We start from the raw sequence: 22,202 nt of genomic DNA, 5'->3' as shown, positions 1-22,202 counted from the left end.
AGAGAGTTAATGGTGCAGACGGACACTGACGGAAACTTGATGTCAGCAGAGATGCAGATTGCCTCGAGCAAGGCTACTCTGTTGTTGTTCAAGTAGCAGTAGTTGTTGTGCTGGTGGAAATCACAGTTTATGCAACAGAAGTCTTGTGTTTCACCAGAGCGGTGGTTCTTTACACAAACTGGCTTTAATAATGAATGCAGAGCTATAAGGGGTCCTGACCCAGACGTATTAAATATGCATAGAGGAGTGAAGTACTCGGGATCTCACACACTCACTCACACACACACACACACACACACACACACACACACACACACACACACACTATTCAACAAAACAACCATCATGTCTGTACCCCTTACCCTTTCTTTTAGTCAAACTTATCGCCAGCTCCCAACAACACTTCATGTGTATCGACTATGTGGCACAGTACTCTACTGCTTTCTTACTTCTCTCCATCTCTCTCTCTCAAACAAACTATTGATTTCTATTTCTGCCCGCCCATCTTTCTTTTAGTCCTTCACTCCCTAAACAAAACCCTTCGCCGTCTCTCCCCCCCCCTCTCTCTCTAACTCTGGTATTTCCCAGCGAAGCCCCCTCCTCACCTCCCTCTTCCTCTCCCTCCCCCTCCCCTCCCCTCTCCTCTCCTCAGATGGATTCTTCAGTCAGCCGAGTGGAACTGGTGCGGCTGCCGGAGAGACAGGCAGAGAGGCAGAGAGGCAGAGAGGCTGTGCAGAACAGACGCTGGGTCAGAGCGCTCAGTTGCTTCAGACAATCACCGGGGAGCGAGAGAAAGACACAAGAAAAGAGACAGAGAGAGAGAGAGCGCGCATAGAAAGATAGACTGAAAAGGGAAGGGGGTCAGAGGAGGGAGGTAAATATGTGACAGGATGTGGTTTCCCTGAGCTTGCAGAACATCGGCATACAGGCATACTTTGAGCATGACCTAGACACACTGAGCTTACAAGTGTGTTTGAGCTCCGTTAGGTGGAGAGGGGGAAGACGAAGCAAACCGCTGGATCTGCCGCTGCTGCTGCTGAAGCCTGCAGACGCTCTGGTTGCTCTGTTGCCCGCCCGGAGGATTGTGTTTCCTCCAAGCCAAGCAGCCTCCTCAATGAGCTTGCCGGACAGGATCTGAACCCGTCCTCCATCCCTCCTTCCCAGTAGAATGCGTTTCTCTGCTGCCCCGGTTGCTGCCTCCGCGTCCGAGCAGTGAACTTTTTCAACGAGATTCGCAAAAAACAGGTACGTTTTGCTTCCCTGCTTGTGCGAGAGCTCCTCAACATGTGTATGAATTTGAACTTCAGGAACAGATGTGCGAGCGTATATACAGTCTCTCAGTAAACTTGAAATGCATGGTGGCAATTGTTTCACCACAGAGGGTTGATTCATTAGAGACGACGCCACAAGCCACAAGTTTGGCTTCGGAGAAGTGTGTTCAACAACAAGCTCTGAATCCATTGCTACCACACACACACACACACACATTCACATGGTCGCAAAGCAACGCACTCACTCTGGCCGTTCATCATGCACATCAATAGGTCTGGTAGTTTTGAAGTCACATGCGGGATGGATGGTACAGAGCGGCGCTGAGAATGTCAAAAATGTCTACCTGGATCAAATCATAGACCCTGACCGTGTTTCAAGATGTGTCTGGCGTACAGTATCCCGCCACTCCCACTGGTGAGGTGAGAGTGATTTGTGAGCTATACTGTACGGATGAAGGTTAAAAGTATGGGTTTCCCCGTGTGTGTGTGTATGCGCGCGCGTGTGTGTGTGGGTGTGTGTGTGTGCGTGTGTGTGTGTGCAGCATGCGTGCCTATATATCCGTGTCTGTCTGTACAAGTGGATGTTTACATGCTGCGACTATGTGCTCCGGTACACGAGTTCATCCAAGCGTGCGTGCAGGAGGAGGTTTAAAGGGGAAAACAAGTTGAGCGATGGCAGGAGGTGAAGGAAGGGCGGGGGGGGATGTCAGGGAGGAGGAAGACGAGGGCATGAGAGAGAGGAAAAGCCGGGGGAAGAGGGGAAAAGTGTGTGTGTGTGTGTGTGTGTAAGAGAGAGAGAAAGTGAGTGAGAGAGCTCAGTCTGACTGAACTGCTGTTAATTAGTTCCAGCTGGTGAGCTGTGGAGCGTCGGGCTGCGTTAGCTCTACAGTGTTGGTGGGTCAGGAGTTGCCTCTGTCTCAGTCTGTTTCTCACACACACACATCCTTCTACTTCTATCTTTGTGAGGACACTCATTGACATAATGCAGTCCCATTACTTTTATCGTAACCATCACAATTAAATGCCTAACCTAAACTGTTTTCTATCCTGAACCTTAAAATCAAGGCTGAACCCTCTAACAGGCCTTTGAAGAAGTGAGGAATGGCCAAAATGTCCTCACTTTCCACAAATATCCTCACTCTGAAGGGCTAAAATTCAAATTGGTCCTCACAAAGATACATGTACAAGTCCGGACAGACACACACACACATACACATGCGAGGATAGCATACACACATTGAGAGGCATCACCAAAAAAATGCATGTGGGCGGCCCTGCAACTACACTGAAACATGATACAGGCTGCACAAATTCGCACACACACACACACACACATGCACGTGAAGCCTTCCAAACATACAAAACAAAAAGACACCATCAGATGTTGAACGCATGACGTACAAAATCCACAAATAAAAAAGAAAAAGACATTTTCACAAACAAAAGCACACTGTAACTGCACACATTACACACAAACACACACCTGCACAGGGGAAGAAAAACAGCCCTGTGCTGAACTCTATGTCGAGTTTGTATATCAAAGAGTGTGCTGAATACGTATGACGTGCAAAGAACACATGCAGTACCACTCGTGAGCGTGCATTTAAGCTGCACATACATGACATGAGCACATAGACACACGCATACACACACACACTTAAAACACACACACACAGAATGGAAAACACTCTAACCCCATATGGCTGCATCATACATTGGCTGCTCTTCCGCTTGGCTGTTGGAAATGTGGAAGTGATTGTGGTTTGGGCTTCGCTACAATGTGACGTTGAGAACCGGACAGTTTTGATCAGAATTGCTCACATTTGAGATATCTGTATCAGAGACCTCTGCTGCCAAGCAACACAATGGAAGTGAATGGAATTTCACCATCTAATAAGGCACCCTTTATAATGAATTACCTAGTGACTCCATCATGTATTACAGCTTATATATATATATATAGCCAAAGGCCATAAATAACAACACCAATTTTCCTTTCTTTATCATTTTAGCTAGCTTAGCTCAGCAGGAAGACCCCTCTAATGGACCATTCATGGCTTCAGGACCAACAATCCATTTATTACCAAGTCATTAACCTTTACAACTGTAGACTTAATGTATTATGGTAAAAGCTTTTTAATAAAAACTCATTTATAACCGAAAATGACTTACTAATGTTCGGCGATGGCTTATTAGAAAGTGCTAAAGTCATGACTCTTCATTCGTGACTTTAATAACATTTATAACTCCAGACTTGATGTCATATTAGAAAGTGAGAAAGTCATGTCCCTTTATCAATAACACGGTAGCATTTAAAAGGGACACTCCACGGATTTAATACTGCACCGCCATTAAGTTGGGGGACCTGCAAGAGGCAGAGCTGAAGCAGCAGAGGCCAAATATCCTGACTGTTAGTCTCTATGGTTCAAGCTCCTAAACCACCGGATCCTACACTTCCCAGGATGCAACTGGATGGCGTCTCCAGTCTTTCCTGACTATTAAATAACCACTTCACACCACTGCTTGGTATGGCCAACGTTATTATTTTGATCAATGATGGCAATCATTTATCACAATTATTCATTGATTTTAGTGACGAAATATTTGTATTGCCCTTCCACATTTAAATAAACAGAACAAATAAACTTCCATTGTGTGCTATATTCCTGCTAATGTACAAATCTTCAGAAAGTATGTGAGAAGATATTGTTAGTGTAGTTTTGGTGGAGCGACCCTTTAAAATCAGTCCAAACATGTTTACAACAGTCGCAGTCGTGATTAAGAGTTATACTCGTTTATTTTCTGAATCATTTCCTTCCACCATCAGCTCATGTGTTTTCTGAGCCAATGTTGATTTTCTTTCTCTGTAGTCTTTTAGCAAACATGTATTTTAATCAACTTACGTTTGGTATCTGATCCGGGCACAGTGAATCCCCCTGTGAGGTGTGAAATTTGATTAAGGTAATTGGCAAACCTTGGCTGGTGAGAACCAAAATGTGTACTCCTCTCCACTCCGTAAGTATAGACAAACACCCACAGACGGACTCAACAAAATACGAGAACATTTTATACTCTGGTAAAAATTTAGGGTACATCTAATTGAAAGGTAGTTATTTTTAAACCATCTAAATTTCATTCTACTCTCATTTCACGCTCCGCCTGTTTGATGCCAGGGACTCAAACAAGCTTCACATTGGGGACATGATGAAATACAAACATATGAAGGATTTAATTCCTAAAAAAAAAAGTTGCTGGAAGGTGACTTTTACTCCTGCAAAATCAAAAATTAGTAAAAAATTAGATAATGACAACATATAAGTATTTGGTTGGCAGAGTTATCTCTATTTTAGAGATGTTTGGTGTAATTTGTTCCAATTTTGCAGTAATATAAACCGTAGGAAGTAAACATGGCTGACTGGCACACTGCTAGATAAGGTGTGAGTTTTGCAGTTGTCATGACAGGGTGTCATCTTGATTGCAGCCTCCGCTGCAAGTCGCACATTTTTTTCCTCCTGAAATGTTCAGTTACAAGATCTCGGGCAAAGATTATTTTCCCTCGCTCCCCTGTTAGGTGACAGTGATCTTGTGCTTTTGAAGATACTAAAGTTATTCAAGCCTCTGGCATTGCCCTAGACCTGAGACGGCATCCTAGGATGAATCCTCCAGGCAAGACGGAAGACAAAAGAGCCAATATTCAGCCGGTCGTGTAGTAGCTTAGCCTCGTAGCCGAGACAAAGAGGAAAAAAAACCAAAAAACCCCATCCCCCTTGATATTTCTATAAGGCAAATGGACTCTTGTTTTAATGGGTGGTCAAGAAAATTGCAGCAGTATTGATCGGCTAATGTTGAACACGGACATATCGATACGGTGTCTGAAAACCTAAGAACTTGGCTTCGGCTGGCTTTAATAAAAAATGACCTGCCTGGAGCAAGTTCACAGAAAGCAATGAGTCACTCAGAGAGAATCTCTTCAAACTCCTCCATGTTTCAGAGAAAAAATACAAAGAGGGCAACCGGAGAATTTTCTATTTTTAACCAAGTCTCTCTCTCTCTCTCTCTTTCTCCTGCTTTCATGAAATGACAAACAATCCCTCTGTCATCGTGTTTCTTTGGCTGCAGCTTGAAAACATCCAACGCGGTGTTTGTGCGGCTTGAGTCGAGATAATATTTTGCTTTTCACTTGTGAGAACTGTACAAATCCCAGCGTGGATAGATTATGCATAACAAATCTAACTCATGACTGTCAAAGACATGCAGAGGGGAGAGGAGGGGAACAGGAGGATGCCAGTGTTTGCTCCTGCACATGGAGGAGTGGGGGAGAAAGGGAGAAAGGGAGGAAGGAGGAGGGGAAAGAGGGAGCCGGTCCTGGATATGAGGAGGGGTTTGGGCTTACAGCGGGAAAAAAATAAGAGAGAAACTGACAATGGAAGAGAGAGGTTGAGAAAGATTGGTGCCTATTATTCTCCTGAGGAGGCAATAGTCCTAGAGGGGTTGGTTCCCATGGCAATAGCTCTCTCGATGCATGTGTGTATGAGTGTATTTGTGTGTGTGTATGTGTGTGTGTGTGTGGATGGACTGCAACCGGGCCTTGAGACTGTACGGAGACGAGGTTGGTCGAGGCCATAGCGAACCGCGGAGCCACCCGGAGCCTCGAAATCTCAGATAGACACTATTGTTTACTCGCCCGTTCTCTCCATCTCACTCATCACAACCTCATCTTCCTTTCTCTTTTTTCCCTTCTCCCGCATGCGTTGCCGTAATGCATCGTCCTTGGGCATTCAAAGCAAATACAACAAATTCAGCGAGTTGAAAAAAGCAATTCCACCTTTGGCACCCATGGCCTCCTTGTTGGGGGGGGGGGGGGGGGGGGGTAATGGTTTAGATGTGGAGACGTCGGCCCCAAAAGAACTAAATTTAATCTTTTCCTTGGGATCTTCAAAGTAGAAATATTTAATACATTATAATGCATTCACTCACAATACCCAAAGCTTGGTGAGGTTTTGAATTTTTGAGCAGTGTGCAAATCCGAGAGCGTGTTACCCACCTTTCCTTCTTACGTCTCTAAAAAGCAACTGCCTCTTCTCTTCTCGATCATGGCATAATGGATATTTAATTACATTTGCATGATACTATAGTGATTAATTATTCTTGATACGAAACAGAAATGAGTCATTTTTGAGTGAACCCCATCAAGTGTGACCTCATGCCCAGGGTGTCTCTATTCACCTTATGCTGCCCCGCCCATTTTCCCACTTCCGGTTCGAACACATTTGTAATTGTTCTTCCACTTCAGCGCTAGTAGCATTGTAAACAATGTTTGGGAATATTCAGCAGCTACACTACTGTTGGTGAATGGATGGTTTTACGACAGCTATCAGCCATCAGTGACTGGGAGGACAACATTTGAAAATAGCCAGCAGCTCCTCACAGCTCCAAAAACATCGGCGTAAATTTCCAAATCTGTGTTATTTGGATAAACTGACCACATATAGGGCATCTTTCTAGGCTGAAAAAATATTTAAAGTTTTTTTAACAGTTTCTTTTGGCAAGTAAAGTGATAAAGCTGGCAAAGCTAAGCAACATAATCACTGAGATTAGCTACAATATGACGCATGGATTCCAACAGAGACTCAGTTTCACGGTGAAAATAAGTGTAAACGCGTCTATAGAAGCTTTTCAAGCCACTCATGCGGCAAAACCCACTTCTTCTCTGTCTGTTTGTATGCTTGTTATGGTCAGAAAAGTCATATTTATACTAAAAATGTGCCAAAATGTTGCTACATACATAGCAAATGTTTGCTGCTAGCTAGCTAGGTTAGCTTTTCATGTCTGATGCTCACTAGAAGTATGAGCAGGTACAAACATAGAGCTCACTGTGTATTTAGCCACCTCTCAAGCACACACGCAGGCAATATTGTATTCAAACCGTACTGTAGCTTTTTAGTGGATTATAACAGTTTGAACAAAAGTGTCTTGTAAATGGCATGCACAGCATATTTAACTACACACTGTAGGTCCCTCTCTTAAAAGGACTCTGTAATAACTAAAGGTTACAGCATTAACATCCTGCCTCAGTGTCCATTGTTTTTCTCTCTCTCGCTCTCGAGTCCCTCTTTTTTCCATCCTCTCTGTCCCACTTAGGTGAGGATTCAAGGTGGTAAGGACTAAAGGAAGGAAGAAAAGGGAAGAGTGGGGGATTTCCAAAGGGAGCGTGTTAACATTTTCAGCAGACGCTGTCACCCGAAGCAGCAGAGAATTGAGGCTCAGAGGGAGTTTGAAGGATATTTTGACCGGACATCAGACTACTGGACATATCACTGTGTGTCCTGTGACCTTCTGTCAAAATAGGTTGCTCTAAGTGCTCTTTCCAGAAAAACAACTCTTATGGGCATTTCCTTCCACCAGTGGTTTCCAAACATTTTCTGCAGGGCCCCCCTTCAGCAAATGGAATATTGTCAAACCATGCATCATATATACTTTTTAAAACTCCGGGCCCCCCCTAGGGGAGCGCCCCCCAGTTTGGGAACCGATGAAATTTAGGCAACTGGTGCTCTGAAACATAACCTCTTTGGTTGAGTTCAATCAAAATCCAGTTTCCCAGTTTAGTTTAAGCTGGTGTGAAAGCTGTCAATCAATCAAAGCACACCAGATTTTATCACAGTAGATGTGTGATTTTAGCACAAATTCACAACTGTTACATCCATCTGCTGATGACGAACCACGGTAACTCCCACGCACATCAGCACATCAGTGCAGGCGTTTTCCCCGCTACACCAAAAAGTAGAAATACTAAAAGAAGTGTGTTGTGCGTGTGTCCTACTTGTCTAATTTAGCAGTTCTCCAATAAAAAGTGAGTGAAAGGTATAGCGACCAAACATGCGTTTGTCACAATTTAATACATGAGGTCCAGTTACATTCTTGACTAATAATTCTTATGATCAATTACTTCTTTTTTTTTCGTGAGCTCATCAGAGAAGATAAGGTTTTGCAGCCGCTAAGCAAGCAGATAGCATCTTGGTGCTCTTGTGCTATTTGTGCATATGTAAATGAGGTAATATGCATACATTTAGCACAAAATTATCTCCTCTATATGCAATAAGCCTCATTTTCCAGCTGGCTTACTGCGTGTTCTAGTAGTGGACATAATTTACATGATAATACCTATTATTAAGTTATTAACATTATTTAAATTCTTCACAAAGAAGAAACCAGATGATTTTCTTTTCTTTGGTGGTCTGGAATCTGATTTCACATTTTTCCCCTACTATGTAATGTGTTTTTATGTAATTATTATTGTTGATAATACAATTTGGATAACTTGTCAATAATAAGCCAAAGTCATAGAATTGTGGATTGTGTGTGAAAACTGTGACTGTCTGTTGAATAGAATTATTGTATAAGCACAATGTTTTTACACCTTTAGCCACTCAGACAATCTCTGTGTTATCATATTATCACAAACACATACTAAAATATAAATAACCAACTGATGATGTACTGTCAGTACATGACCATCTGATCGGAGCACTTCCTTCTTGCTGTAAACGCACAAGACGAACACACCCATGAACCCCCGGACCCCTTCCCTTTTTTTTGCAGCACTGTGCCGAGTTACTTCAGCCTTTGTTATTGACCTCTAGCATGCCATTTCAAAAAATGACCAATATTCTGTCATTTCTCTCCGGAAGTTGCTTGTCAGGAAAACACACTGTACTTCGAATCATTTCAACCAACAACCACTGCGGTTGTTTTTTTTCCTGCGGGTTCAGTCTTGTCCTCTTGTTTTTACGCGATGGTCTCGCCTTGGAGAGCCCTCGACTCTTCTCCTCGCAATAAACTACAAATGATACTGAAACAGCAGTACCCACCACCCAACGCAGCCTTGCTCCACTTCACTTGTCAGCTTAAAAAGATCAAAAGTCAGAAAAAAAAGGCAAAGAGGGGCAGGGGGGATAAAGCGCGAGAGGGGAAGAGAGCGGGCTTAAAAGGGAGACTACATGGAGAAGAACACAAGAACACAGTGTCCTAATTAATGTCCTCCAATAATCCACTCTGAAGCTTCCCATGCTGCTGGGTTTGATCTGAGCAATGTTGCTATCAAAGCCTTGTAACGTGGTCTTGTAATACGGGGGAGATCTCCGTCAGACAGCATTAAAATCACTCAGGGCAGTTGCTTCTTGTGGCTGGTGCTGTGAAGTCTGTAAGAGCAGAAATCAGGTGGCCATTTGTACCATCATCTCCTACATTAATGTAAAAATCCGAACTATAAAGTTCCAATTCCTCATTATAATATATAATACAAGTATTTCAGATCAAATGACTACATTATGTGAACGCTATTACTTATAGTAAGAGGGAATTATCACCAAAGTCTGCAGCACTACAGTGCTTTTTAGCCTCTTTTAGCTCATTATTTTGGTTATAAACGGCCGCCCACACCAAGAACAATAACTACATAATGATGAGAGCATCCACACTGATGAACGATAACGTTCTGTAAACAGCGGTGCCGAGCTGTGTCCGATACGGCCCGGATTATTAATTGATTATAAGGAGGCGACGAGACAGTTGTCATAAGGCTACCTGAGATAATGCTAGTTAGCCTACCAGCTAACGTTAGCTATTCATAATCGTCCCCCTAATATTAATATTAAGGGGAGTCTGATTGCTTCCCAAATGTTCTTCTTCTTGACAGTGACGTTATAAACACTGTTTCTTTTCAATCAACTGCTGTAACAATATATTTATAGTTGTCGTTAAAGTCATCGTCATTGGTGTGGATGGCCCTTAAGGAGTTAAAATTCTGCTACCTGTATGCTAGCGGCTGAGCACCAAACTGGAGACAGGACAAGATTAGCGACTAGCTTTAGGGTTTAGACACAGATATTTTCCTTTGGAGTAAAAACAGTCTGTTACAATTTGTATGTTTGTGGCTTTCAGCAGCGTCATGGGACCTGGTTCCAAAAGCCGAGATAAAGCTGCAGGACGCTACCTGCCGAGCACAAAGCAAACATAGTAGAGCATTAAGCATCTAAAGAGTCTAGCATTTCCCTCAGGAGTCAATGGAGACCAAAACGGAGCTAAAAGGGGAGTGAATATTAGAGTTAATGTTGTTAGATGGCCAGAAAACAGCTCTGAATGATTGCTAACGTCGCTCTATCTGGATGTTCCTAATAACAACTTTATAAGGTGATAATATGTTGATTGCCCCAAAATGGTCAAAATCATTTATTTCAGCTTGAATAACGTGCTAAATCCCCCAGAGAAGCAACAGGTGACCCAGATGATCAATGCCAGCACGGAAGACAAAGCAAACCTTGAACTGACAAATTGTTTTTGACTGACAGATAGAAAACATGGCAGTGAAAGACAATCCCCTCCCTGATGTTACCCTTCGGCTTCAACACAATACAAAGTGCTGCGGGATGTTTTGGTTGTATGGGCCAAAGCTAAGTGCATCCCAGCTACAACAAAGCATCTGAACGTCAATCCTGACTCACAAAGAGAGAATCCTATCGAATAAAACCTCTTATCAAATAAAACCTCTAAATGCCATTAGCGAGAGATAAAAGAAAGAACAAAATGGCAAGAGGATCGTTGCTAATTCAGCAAAAAGGGAAATCAATGGCCCTCTTCCTGTTATTTTTTGAGCTAACCCAGAGTCTGTCTGCCCTGTCAAGCATCCCTGACTCACCGCCTGCCAATCTCCCCCCCAAAAAAAGAAAACACAGGGTGTAGAGGAGCTGAGGGGCTTTGTGGGGGCTGCAACCGCCCGGAGCTCACACCTCAGAGGAGAGGTTGGAGGCAAGAAACTGTGACTCAAAAAATGATAAACATCTCACATTTCCTCTGTCAGTTCGGCTCTAAAAATACGCCTTCGCCTCACATCTCCTCCTTCCCCGGTCTCAAGGAGCTATGCAAATACAAGCACCTCCATTTTTTTTATTTCCTCATCCACTTTGTTTTCCTTCCAGCCCTCCCTCAAAGCCCCCCCCATATCCTATTGTTCTGAGTACCTCTTCTCCGGCTCTTGTAGACTACATGACAGAGCCTCGCCTTCCCTCTTGTTGTTCCTTCTCTCTCCAGGGTAGGGGGGGATGATAAAAGCTATTTACAAGTAACTGTAGGCAACTGTGGAAAAATTCTAGCTTTTTATTTATATATTTTTTTCTTACCCTGTTTTCTTTGATGGCAGAGCCATTTGTGAAGCTGCGTGGTGAACTGCAGCACAGTGCAGCGCAGTCCTGAGTGACAATTTAAAGGGGGGACTGAAGCGCTTTTAGGGGCTTTGACTACGCCAGCTTCTGCTTCAGCTTTTGGTTGTTTTTTTTTGTTCTTGAAAACGCAAGCAAGACATCAGTCCTGCCTGGCACGTGCAGAAAGGCAAAGACACAGCTCCACATCTTAAGACGCGTACAAAGCATTTAGAAGGCTTCTGAAGTTTCAAACGGAGAGAGAGGCTTGCAGCGACTGCAGGACTGTGTTTCTGGTATTAATCACAAGTTCATCAGCCTGTGGTCCGTTTCGGGGAGCCGCTCTGAGATATGATTGTGATGCACGTTGTGATTCATAAAGCCCAACAAAGACATTAAATGTAAGTGCCACTGGAAACACTGGCTTTCATGAGAAACGTAATGAATCTCCCGCCTCATCTTTCACTCGGCCGTCTCCCTCGCTGTGTGTTGATGATCACCGCTTTTCAGCCGACTCTAATTGTCTTTTTTTCTCTTCAGACTCTACTTGCCATGCATTGCCCCCCCCCCTTCCCCCTTTTCTGACTAACAATCTGCAACCCGGCCACCCCCATTTCCGCTCTCTCCCTTGATTGATTCTCACCTTTTCCATTCTTGCCGTTCACCTCATTAACGGAGCCCCCGTCTGCTCGTTTTCCTTTTCCGTCCCCCCCGGCCCTTCTTCACATCCTTTCCTGTCTATGAAGCGACGGCTGGCCCGGATTCGTGGTTTCCAGTCAAGGCCCTGCATCGTTCTGTAATTAGTAGGGAGCATAATAGAGAGGGTTCCTCATCAGCCGAGGTAGGAGGGGAGGGGAGGGCACCACCACCGCCATCCATCCATCCATCCATCCATCCATCCATCCATCCAACCATCCTTGAGTTTAATCAGCGGCACACAATGGGATGTCACCTGCTCCCAGACGCAGCGGTGGAGAGTGGCGGCGATGCTGTCACAAACCATTTGGGGTGAGGCAGCATCCATGGCGCCGGCTCTTTAAGGGCTCCTCTTCTTCCACGGTTGTCTCTGCTAATTTGGTCTCCCTGGGAACGAGGGAGAGAGGGAACCCGTGAAAAATCAAGCTCATTTAGTCGTGTTCATTTATTTATTTACAGACTCTCAATCCAGCATGCTCTGCTTTATTGGTTTTTTCCTTCCGACATCCCTGAGGAATCACGGATATCAGAGTGCATGAATGTTTGCTTTCATATGTGTGTGTGAATCTGACCCTCAATCAGTTATATGGATATAAATGGAAACATTTGTTTGCCTGCGATGGTGGAAAAACAAACAAAAAGCATTTGAAAATGTGCCGGTACACATGATTTATGGTTAAAGAGCTAACACTTACAAACACACTTGATTGATACAATTTTGTAGGAATGAACTGTACATCATGGTGCTGCTCAAATTACGGATCTGTGCACTTCTTTCACCACAGGTTACCTCTACTACACACACAGCTACACACACACACGGACACACCGGTGACAATGAAACAATGGCTCAGCCTGTTTTTCTCTGGTTGGCAGAGAGACCGACACGCTGCGGAGCCATGGGCTGCGGGCTGCGTAAGATGAAGCCGATGCTGGAGGAGAACAGTCCGGGGAAGATTTACTCCACCCTGAAGAGGCCACAGGTGGAGACCAAGGTGGGCGTGGCCTACACCTACCGCTACCTGGACTTCCTCATCGGCAAAGACGGTAAGACATGGACGTCTATTAATCCGCCTACAAGCAACGTTGAATAACCAGTGACCTTTATTGTTTTGGACAGGAAACGCAACTAATCTACTGTCATATGCGCCCAATCCTTTGAGTTTTAGCAGTAGTTTTTATTCCAAATAGAGTGAGATGCACCAATCCGACTTTTTCAGTCCTGATAACGATACCCAGGCTTTATTTATCTGCCGATACAGAGTACCGAACGGATTCCGATTTATAAGCTGTTTGCCCCACTGTGTGGAAGTGACTGGGATCATTCTTTTATGTGTAAGGCAACATTAGCCTCGACTTCAACATTGCTTTCCAAACTTTATGTACACATACTGAATTGTTAATAATTAATAGAATAATTTCTATGTAATTGTAAAATGTATATATTTTACATAGAATTGAGTCGAATAGATTGGCCCCGTTGTCACCGATATCTGATTCAGCTATTTGATTCAGTATCGGTCCGATATCCGTATCGGTGCGTCCCTAAATATAAGCCACCAGCTGGAGCACTAAAAGCCTGAAATCTCAGCATAGCAGTAGTTGCTATTGATCAATAATCGCCACAGCTACATTTCTGCAGCCATGTTATGGTCATTTTGTGCTGCCGGGTCGTAAAAATCTAAATTATTGCCCCTTGCACATGCACAGCTGAAATGATATGAATAGCTCATGGCCTTAGGCGTTCTGCTGCATCATACCTCAGTGTGATAAGAAGGCAATATGCATCACAGGTTTTGCAAGGGGCCGATCTGCATTGCAATCTACAACTCTTTGTGCTATGTGTGTAGTATTTTACTGAAAAATGAAACTTCCAGCATGATTAATCTGTCTACTCTCCCTCTGAAAATGCCATTATACCTGCGTGTCTCCAGTATAAAAGCATTAAGGATTCAGATGCAGAAGAAATCTATCACTCATGTATATGGAATTACAGCACACAGGATTTTCTTGTAATGATTGAGTGTTAATTTGCGCCTGCTCCCTGTATAGCAGCCACTGTTCTAATTTATTTTCTCACAATTAGTCAGTCATGCTTTCACGTTGTGCTAATGATATAGAATTTTCCAGCCCAATCCACGCCAAACACCCTGCTGGTGGCAATCAATTATGTGCGGCACCGAATCCAACCGGTTAGTGGGGGATTCAAACAAAGTAAAAGGTGGCCTGCTGGGTAGTAGTGAAACTATTTTGTTCAAGGTCAGAGGTTTGATCCTCGCAAAGCTGTTTCAGTTTGTTTCAGTTGAGGAGCTGCTGGACTGACCAGCCTGCTGAGCTGTAACCATGTCAATAAGTTAACTATGAAGATGACAGTCAAACAGCATCTGAGGCTTCCTGCGCTGTGCATGAAAATATGGAAATGAATCACTCCACTGATGCATGTACACACACACACCCACCCACACACACACACACACACACACACACACACACACACACACACACACACGCAGAGAAGGCCAGTAGAGCCCCCTCCTCTGCTTCCTTTCCTCAGCCCGAGGTGTTTATGAGATGGCAGGTGGGTGTTGCTTCCTGTGATGCCGAGACCAAAATCAACGGCTTGTGGTCTTTGTTGTGTGTGTGTTAATGTGTATTGAGGAGTATTCCTGAGGGTTCGTGTTGTTATGATCGAAAGTTAGATTTAGATATTTGATAAGGCGGTTAAATAAGATATATACTGTAGTTAGGCTAGTTATTTTGGGATAAATTAATTGAGAAACATTGGCACAAACTTTTTTTGATCTAACTCTAGAGACTTTATTGGCTGTGATTAGTATTTTTAGAATAATTATGTATATTAAAAGTTGTATCATATGTGAAAACATTGTGATATTGTGAATGGGGTTGTTCCGACAGCTTGGTCAGTCGCCCTATGCTTTCGGCGAACAGACATGGACGTGTCAGCTGCAGCGTGCCAGTTCCCTCTCTTTAGTGTCTTTTCAAAATAAACTTCCATGTTCATAGGACACTTAAAGTTTCCCCTTGTTACCTTCATACAGTTCCAATGTAGGCTTACTCTGTTTTTTGGTTTAATTATGCAATAAAACTACTGGTTAGGTTGAGGAAAAGAATGTGGCTTAGGTTAAAATAAGTATGTTTCTTGTGTAAAATAACTACGTTTGTTAAGCAGTGAAGTTACGTAAATCAAATGGTAAAATAAGTCAATGTTGACCTGGTTTCACACCGGACACTAACTGCAGTCTTGGGTGAAAGCTCCATTTGTTTGACCCGTCCTAAATCCTCTTCCACCCGCATACTTAAGACTTTCCTGCTCTTTACTTATCATCAGTTGCTCTACCCATCTAATAATGAAGCAGACGGGTTTACATTGGAGTTAGTTGAAAGTCTTCCAAATGCTAAAGTAGTGCGACGGTATCAGACGCAGAGAGGCACTGACCAGCTCCCTAGCAAACACAGGGAGCTGTGGATTCCCCGTTTTAATTGGACTTCAGTATTGTTTTTTGCGTGTCGACGTGTTGACACTAAAAGTCCACAGCTTGCTCAGCGCCAAAAAGCAGACATAGTAATGTTGTTCTACAACTTCTGGATGTGTAAATAAGCAACTGTCTGCTAATAAGCTCGTAAAGGTTATGATATGTCAACGCTGTGCCCTAAGATGCCCACAAAAAATCTTTTATTATACGTTTAAGAAATATGATTTACAGACAAACAAACCAGAATGAATGTCGGCATTTTTGGGACATCTGGAACTCTGTTTATGTATTGACTCCCAAAGCATTTGGAGCAAATTGGCATGGCTTCATGCCGACACATACAGTATATGCCATGTTATGCTTGTCTGATGAGACACAGTCAATATGTTTCCATGCATACAAATAGGTTGTTTGCCTTGAATATCCAGATTAAGTGTGTAATACTAATGAACTCACAAAGCACTTCAACACATCCACTATTCCTGATGATAGTCGTAACAGAAAAGCCATTCTGCTAATCCTCCCATAAAGTAGACCCACTTCGTCTTCCTCCACTGCTAAGCGTACCACTCATTTTTCAGACACACTGCTGTGCTTCCAGTTTACTCCCAAGACATTTTGCTACTTGGACGCGAAACCAAAACAAAGAAAGAGACCAGACTAAAGCATATATCAATACTCAGAGTCATTTTAAAGAGTAATCCCACTCCATTATTAAACTATTAGTAAGATATCTGGAGTTTAAATGACAATTGCAATTATCAAAAGCATTGTTCTTACGCTGATTATAATGAAACTATCAGAGCGCCTGTAAACACACCGAGTCACACGTCCTTCCGCCGGGAGAAGAAAGCTGTCAAATATATTGATTTACAAAGTAGAGCGTAATGTCATCTGCAAACTTCTACAGAATCTTTGAGCAGCCGATGGCTGCTTAGACGACAGACATCGGCACGGGGGTTGAGGTCAAGGTAAATTCAAGAGTGGGTGTAGAATTAGGATTAGATTAAGGTTGAATATATAATAGGGGTCATTAAGGTGAGCAAATGGGAAATTAATGTGCTCAGGGACGAGCACAGTGCGTGTTTGTGTGCCGTCTAGGCCAGGGAGGAGTCAGGGCGCTATATATAGCCATCACTCTGTTATTTCTGCTCATGACAGTTATCGCTAAAATTATGGTGGGAGGGGAGTCTGGTGGCGGTGGTGGGAGGGCGATACGGTGGGGGAGGGGGATGGTACGGGAAGCTGGGAGATGTAGTGAGCGGCGTGTTCGCCTTGACAGTTGATTAGTCTCCATTAGTTTGTCAGGCTGACTAGACTGGATGGATGGAGGAGCCGGTGAACGTGGGCATCTCGGGGCCAGGCGAGCTCCCCCCCCCTCATACAGGACCTGACATGAGGGCGGGGCTGGAAGAGGAGGCCGGAGGTGGACGGGTGCCTCCCTTTTGTTGAACCGTGTGTGTGTGTGTTTGTGTGTGTCTTTGGCTCATGGCCACGGTGTTATCTTCAAGCATTCCCTGTAATGATGGGGGTTGCTACTTACTGTAATCAGTTTCCTCTTACTCTGTCTCTCTGTCACTGTCAGTACGCCTCTGTCTGTTTCTCTGTTCATCTATTGAAATATGTGTGTGTGTGTGTGTGTGTGTGTGTGTGTGTGTGTGTGTGTGTGTGTGTGTGTGTGTGTGTGTTTCCCAGAGGAGCACATTAAGTTTGAGAAATCAGAGTGTGTCTGAGCTGCCCAAGTGGCTGAATCGTTTCACTGCATCAGCAGGTTTTCTCGGGGTTGAAGGGTTAGCGTGTTGTAATTACTTTGGACCAGGTATGTAAGTGTAGGCAATGATTCATGTGTCGGATCTTTTTCTACAGGAAACTTGTAAAATATTTAAGACGCAGTCAAAGATTATGAATATGAAATACTCTCCCCGGTAGGGCGTGCACATATATTCAGATACAGTGTGAGCTGCACAAAAAAAATCTGGGATTATTACTTGACAATTGGCTCACAGCTGTACAACTGTAAAGATAATTGTGTTAATTGGTAGTTCCTCTACTCGTTCCTGAAAGGTACTCACAAAACACTTTGCACTGTATGTATTTCCGCGCTCATATAACCGTTGGAAAGCTCAGATTTAAAAAGAGAAAAGGAATCCTGCATTGGTTACACCCAGGCCTGGGATTTAATAATTTCAGGGGCAAGGCCACTTGGCCTTTCGTGTGGAGGGCACAACCAGGGCAGCAAGGACATCAAATAAAACTATTGTTCTACAGTAAGTCCATGGAAATAATGAACTTAACTTCAGGGTTAAGAATGATTTTAGTTGAAATACATAATAGTACTATTAGTGCAATTCCAACATTTAAAAACATTTCTTAGTGGTATGAGTAAAGTTGTTTATTGTCATCTAATACTTTGTTGCACTGTAGCCTACAGACAAAGTTACCTTACAAGTCTTGAATTAAAGAAGTGTGACTGTGTTTTAGTTGTTAAAAATGCATTCATCCTCATAATCTATTTCTCATGGAGTGCACGTTAGTAGGAGGAGAACGGCCGCATTTCTTCTCCTACTTGAAAGAAGGAACGGGTTTTGGGTGCATCCCCTCAACCAGCAAAGGAGACGCTCTGTGCATTGCGAGGCGTTCAGTGTATTTTTAGCAGAGCAGAGAAACACCACGGTTGGAATCAAAGGCATTGTCTCGAGTGGCCATGATCAGCTCCAGCTGTTATCTATCGTCATAAATAGCTTGGTTTTTCAGCAGTACAAACACGGCTCAAAATTGAACCCACCTCTGGTTATGTGCGAAGCTTTTCAATAAGAATTCAGAATCTCTACAAAAGACACTGAAGTCTAAAAACCGTATATAGCCAGAAAATAGACGGAGGAGAAAACAGCGGAGTGCGGCCCGGCCATCAAGGCTACGTGGCAGCAGGGCGAACGATTTTAAGAATGGCATCAAGGCCAAACAGAGTGGCTATGAAGGCCATGGCCGCTGGTGAAATTCCCACATCTATGTTTGCTAACTAGCAGTCGTCTTCTTCTTCTTTTTCTCCCCACTTTTGACAGCCGATCACTACTTCTCTTGGCGCGTTATCATCAAAATGTTGCACCGCAGCGCGGACATGGTCAAGAGCGAGACCATGAACAAATAAGTAACACAATCTTCCTCATACAAATAAAAAGTTGAATTAATAAGCAATAAAACCTACTCTTGCAAATATAGCTTATGGTGGCTAATGGTAGCTGCTGTTAAAAAAAAACTTTAAATAGATCTTCTTTACGGGAAATTCAATGTGCCGTTATCCTGTTAATGCCATTGGTCGCCACAAGTCTGGTTTTAACTTTTGTGTTACACCTCAAAATGATCATGCAGCTTGTATTCACTTTGATTATAAAAAGAACTTTGAAGTAAACTTTAAATTCAGATGTAAATTCAGGCCTTGCTGGCCTCGGATATTCTTGTCACGTCTTGAGGATCAGACATCCTGAGGAATCCTCAAAGAATAACTTATCTTATATGCAACTGAAACAGCAATGTCATATTTTAGTATGTTACAAGAACAAGTAATACAATTATAGTATTTACTTTGAAGTTTTGTTGTGACACAAGTAAAAAAGATCTGCGTTTGTTGTCGGCAGCATCAAGACTATTCTATTGTCATGTGAAAAACAGGAGCAACTGAGAAAAGAAACTGTTTTTCTTGTTTACTTCTAATTCTGGAATCATTATCGCTGTCACTGTCTAATTTAGCACAATAGAAGCCTCTCTGAAAAAGTTAATGTAGCAGAAGCTGCAGAAAAATGTTCTGCATCAGCATTTTTTTAACTGGGGACAAAATTAAGGCTGACTTCTTGCTTCCCCTCCACCTCTCTCTCTTCTTGGGAAATATGCCCTCATGACTAAGTTCACTTTACTGGAACTACTGCGCCGTGAATAATGTTTGCAATAATTTCTTGCCACAGTTTTAGATCATAGCTCTCTGCCACTGCCACCACAATGGCCCCGCAGGCTACCGACCAGCCACCAAATGTAACTTCACTGCAGCAACAGTGATAAAGAGTAAAGCGGTGGAAAGCTGTAGGTAATAAACCTCCCCAGCACGGAACATCGGCGTCAGCCCACCAATGAGTTGTTGCCTCAAGTTGCTGTATTATTTTGGATCACCCGTTCAGCTTCATGGTCACTCTGCCACCATTCATTCGCCTCTGAAAGAGCTGTGGAAAAAAACAAAAACGGAGACTCTGTTTGATATTGAGATCATGACCCTGCAGGGAGCTGAGAAAGCGCCTTGCTGTTGCTGTGTTAGATGGTGTGGAAAAAAGCCATTTCATCGTAAGCACGAGCGCAACAGACGGGATGAGTCCCATTTCCCCGAAATGTGCTTTTTAAAAAAAAAAATGTTTAAAATGTCGGGAGGAATGAAAAATTGAAAAACGAGCTCAATGCGTCGCATCTTCTCAGCGGGCAGGTTGGGAACGCTGGAAATATAAAGATGTCGCCCTTGACATCAAAGCAGGTCGAGCAGACATGTGAGGCCTGCTCACACACACACACACACACACACACACCGTTTGATATCATCTCAGGAGCTAGACACATAATTTATATGCAAAACCCCCAGAGCCCCCTTGTTAATATGAGCTGTAGCAGTGTCGGCAGGTGAGTGACACGCAGGAGTAACCCTCCCCACCCACCAAGCCCCGCACCCACCACCACCACTCCACTCAGATACCAGACCGAGCTGTAGGAGAGGTCAGCAGGAACGCCGCACGCCGGAGTGGCTTTCCGAGGGGAGATTAGTCCTTGGATGGCGGGGGGAGCCGGGATTTATCCCCTGGCTCCTCCGCTCGAGAGGTGGAATTGAATCGCAGTTATTGAAGGGGAGAATGACATTGAGGACTGAATTCACGGTCGTCTGCTTTTTACATTATATTTCCATTATATTCCCCGCTGCCCAGGGTGTGGCTGCGCAGCTCAAATCACAACATGATTGTAGATGCAGGCAGAGGTGAGTTGAATGTGTTTCTGATGGTGTGAGAAATCAAAAAAATGGGCAAGGGGTGATTGCGTTTTGGAAAATTTAACTGAATTAATAATCCGGACCTCCTTTGGAAAAGGCCGCTCTCTGCACACCGAGCGCTCCTGATGAATGCGTTCAACGTGATTACCGGAAGAATTGTGCAATCTCTTTAGAAATGTGCATGAAATATGCATCGGCTGCCGTCCAAGCAGACTGTTACAAATTCAGACTTTAGACGCCGCTTCTTGTTTCTGCCTCCATCCGCAGCCGGCGGCGTGCTACAGTAAGTGGATGCTGCTTGTATTGTTTGGGGCCACTCAGGCAGCAAAATGCCAAGCCAATCGTTTGCTGAGACAAAGATGTCAGAGCAGCATTTTAGGCGTGTGACAGAGCCAGAGCTCAGCAGGTTCCATTCAGTGAGCTTCAAACGGCTGTAACTGCTGACAAAGTTTTCAGCAACAGGAAACGCAGATTTCTGCTCTGTTCCTTCCTCTCCCTCCCTGTCTCTCACTCGGCAGTATGTTTAAGATTAGGTCCCGTTGTAATGCTTCATATTCTGTGCAGACTATTTCCTGTGTCTGAAGGCTTTGGTTTTGCAGTTAACTGAACTCAGTTTCCAGTATGCGGTGTGTGTGTGTAAGTGTAAGTGTGTGTGTATGGTGGTGTTGCGGAAAATTCAATTTCCCTCGCTCAAGAGAAAATATTCTCGTCATGATTTGATTCAGGCTGTCCAGGCCTGCAGGATGAGTGTTTTACAGGGGATGTCAGGAATATAAGACTGAGGGTCAGGGGTCAGTGAATAAGAGGAAAGAGGAAAGCAGACGTGTAACACCAAGTTGGTAAATCTCTGAGGGCACTTGGATTTGAATCGAATCCCTTGAGATTTGTTAGGATCCCAGTCGTGGCTGCACTTTCTGAATGACAACTGTCCCAGTGCTTCAGCAAAGCAACACATCCCGAGGCTCTCTGGGTGTTGTTTGTTGATATACGAATTCTGCATGTGGGTGGGGAACCGGCGTGCGTCATTAGATGAGTGAGTGAGTGCGAGCGTCTTGAAGAGAGAGGAAATGAGGGGGGAAACCAAGATAGAGACTGTGTGTGTGTGTGTGTGTGTGTGTGTGTGTATGACTTGTATGTCAGTATGTACACATGTAGTTGGTCTTTTTAGTCTGGGAACCTCCATGTCTGGCTCTGTGTTGGTTTGTCTTGTGGTTCCGTGTGTTTGTACACTGCTGTGTTTTATCCAGCCTGCCCGCTTATTGCCTTTTGTAACGTGGCCTCTGCTGTTTTCCTGCCCGCCTGACAGACAATACGGTCGAACTCCCCCTCAAAGCTTTATTGGCTCTTATTGCCATCCCACTCAGATCCAATATGCCAGTATTGATTGTGTTGAAATGCAATCAGGGTCTCTCCACAGCAGAGGAGCAAACAATCTAAATTTAACAAAACACCTCTGCCGGCCTTCAGACCCGGCCCTGATAGCACGTCCCAAAGAGGAACAAATGTATTTACGTGTGTGGAGAGAAATAGA

At 43.8% G+C, this 22,202-nt stretch overlaps 1 protein-coding gene across 2 annotated transcripts in view; it reads left to right on the top strand.

Moving 5' to 3' along the window:
• The first annotated feature begins 679 nt into the window (after positions 1-679).
• rftn1b (raftlin, lipid raft linker 1b) overlaps positions 680-22,202 on the top strand; it is a 95,642-nt gene continuing 74,119 nt past the window's right edge. For both annotated transcript variants that reach the window (XM_031867478.1, XM_031867477.1), the window contains exons 1-2: positions 680-1,245; positions 13,037-13,207. In XM_031867478.1, the coding sequence (XP_031723338.1) occupies positions 13,060-13,207 (148 nt within the window). In that variant the 5' untranslated portion in view covers positions 680-1,245; positions 13,037-13,059. The remainder of the gene's footprint in view (positions 1,246-13,036; positions 13,208-22,202) is intronic.

The sequence above is a fragment of the Anarrhichthys ocellatus genome, unplaced genomic scaffold, assembly GCF_004355925.1.
Source record: "Anarrhichthys ocellatus isolate YVR2014 unplaced genomic scaffold, GSC_Weel_1.0 scaffold39, whole genome shotgun sequence".
NCBI lineage: Eukaryota > Metazoa > Chordata > Actinopteri > Perciformes > Anarhichadidae > Anarrhichthys > Anarrhichthys ocellatus.
This window is presented reverse-complemented; position numbering and strand designations above follow the sequence as displayed.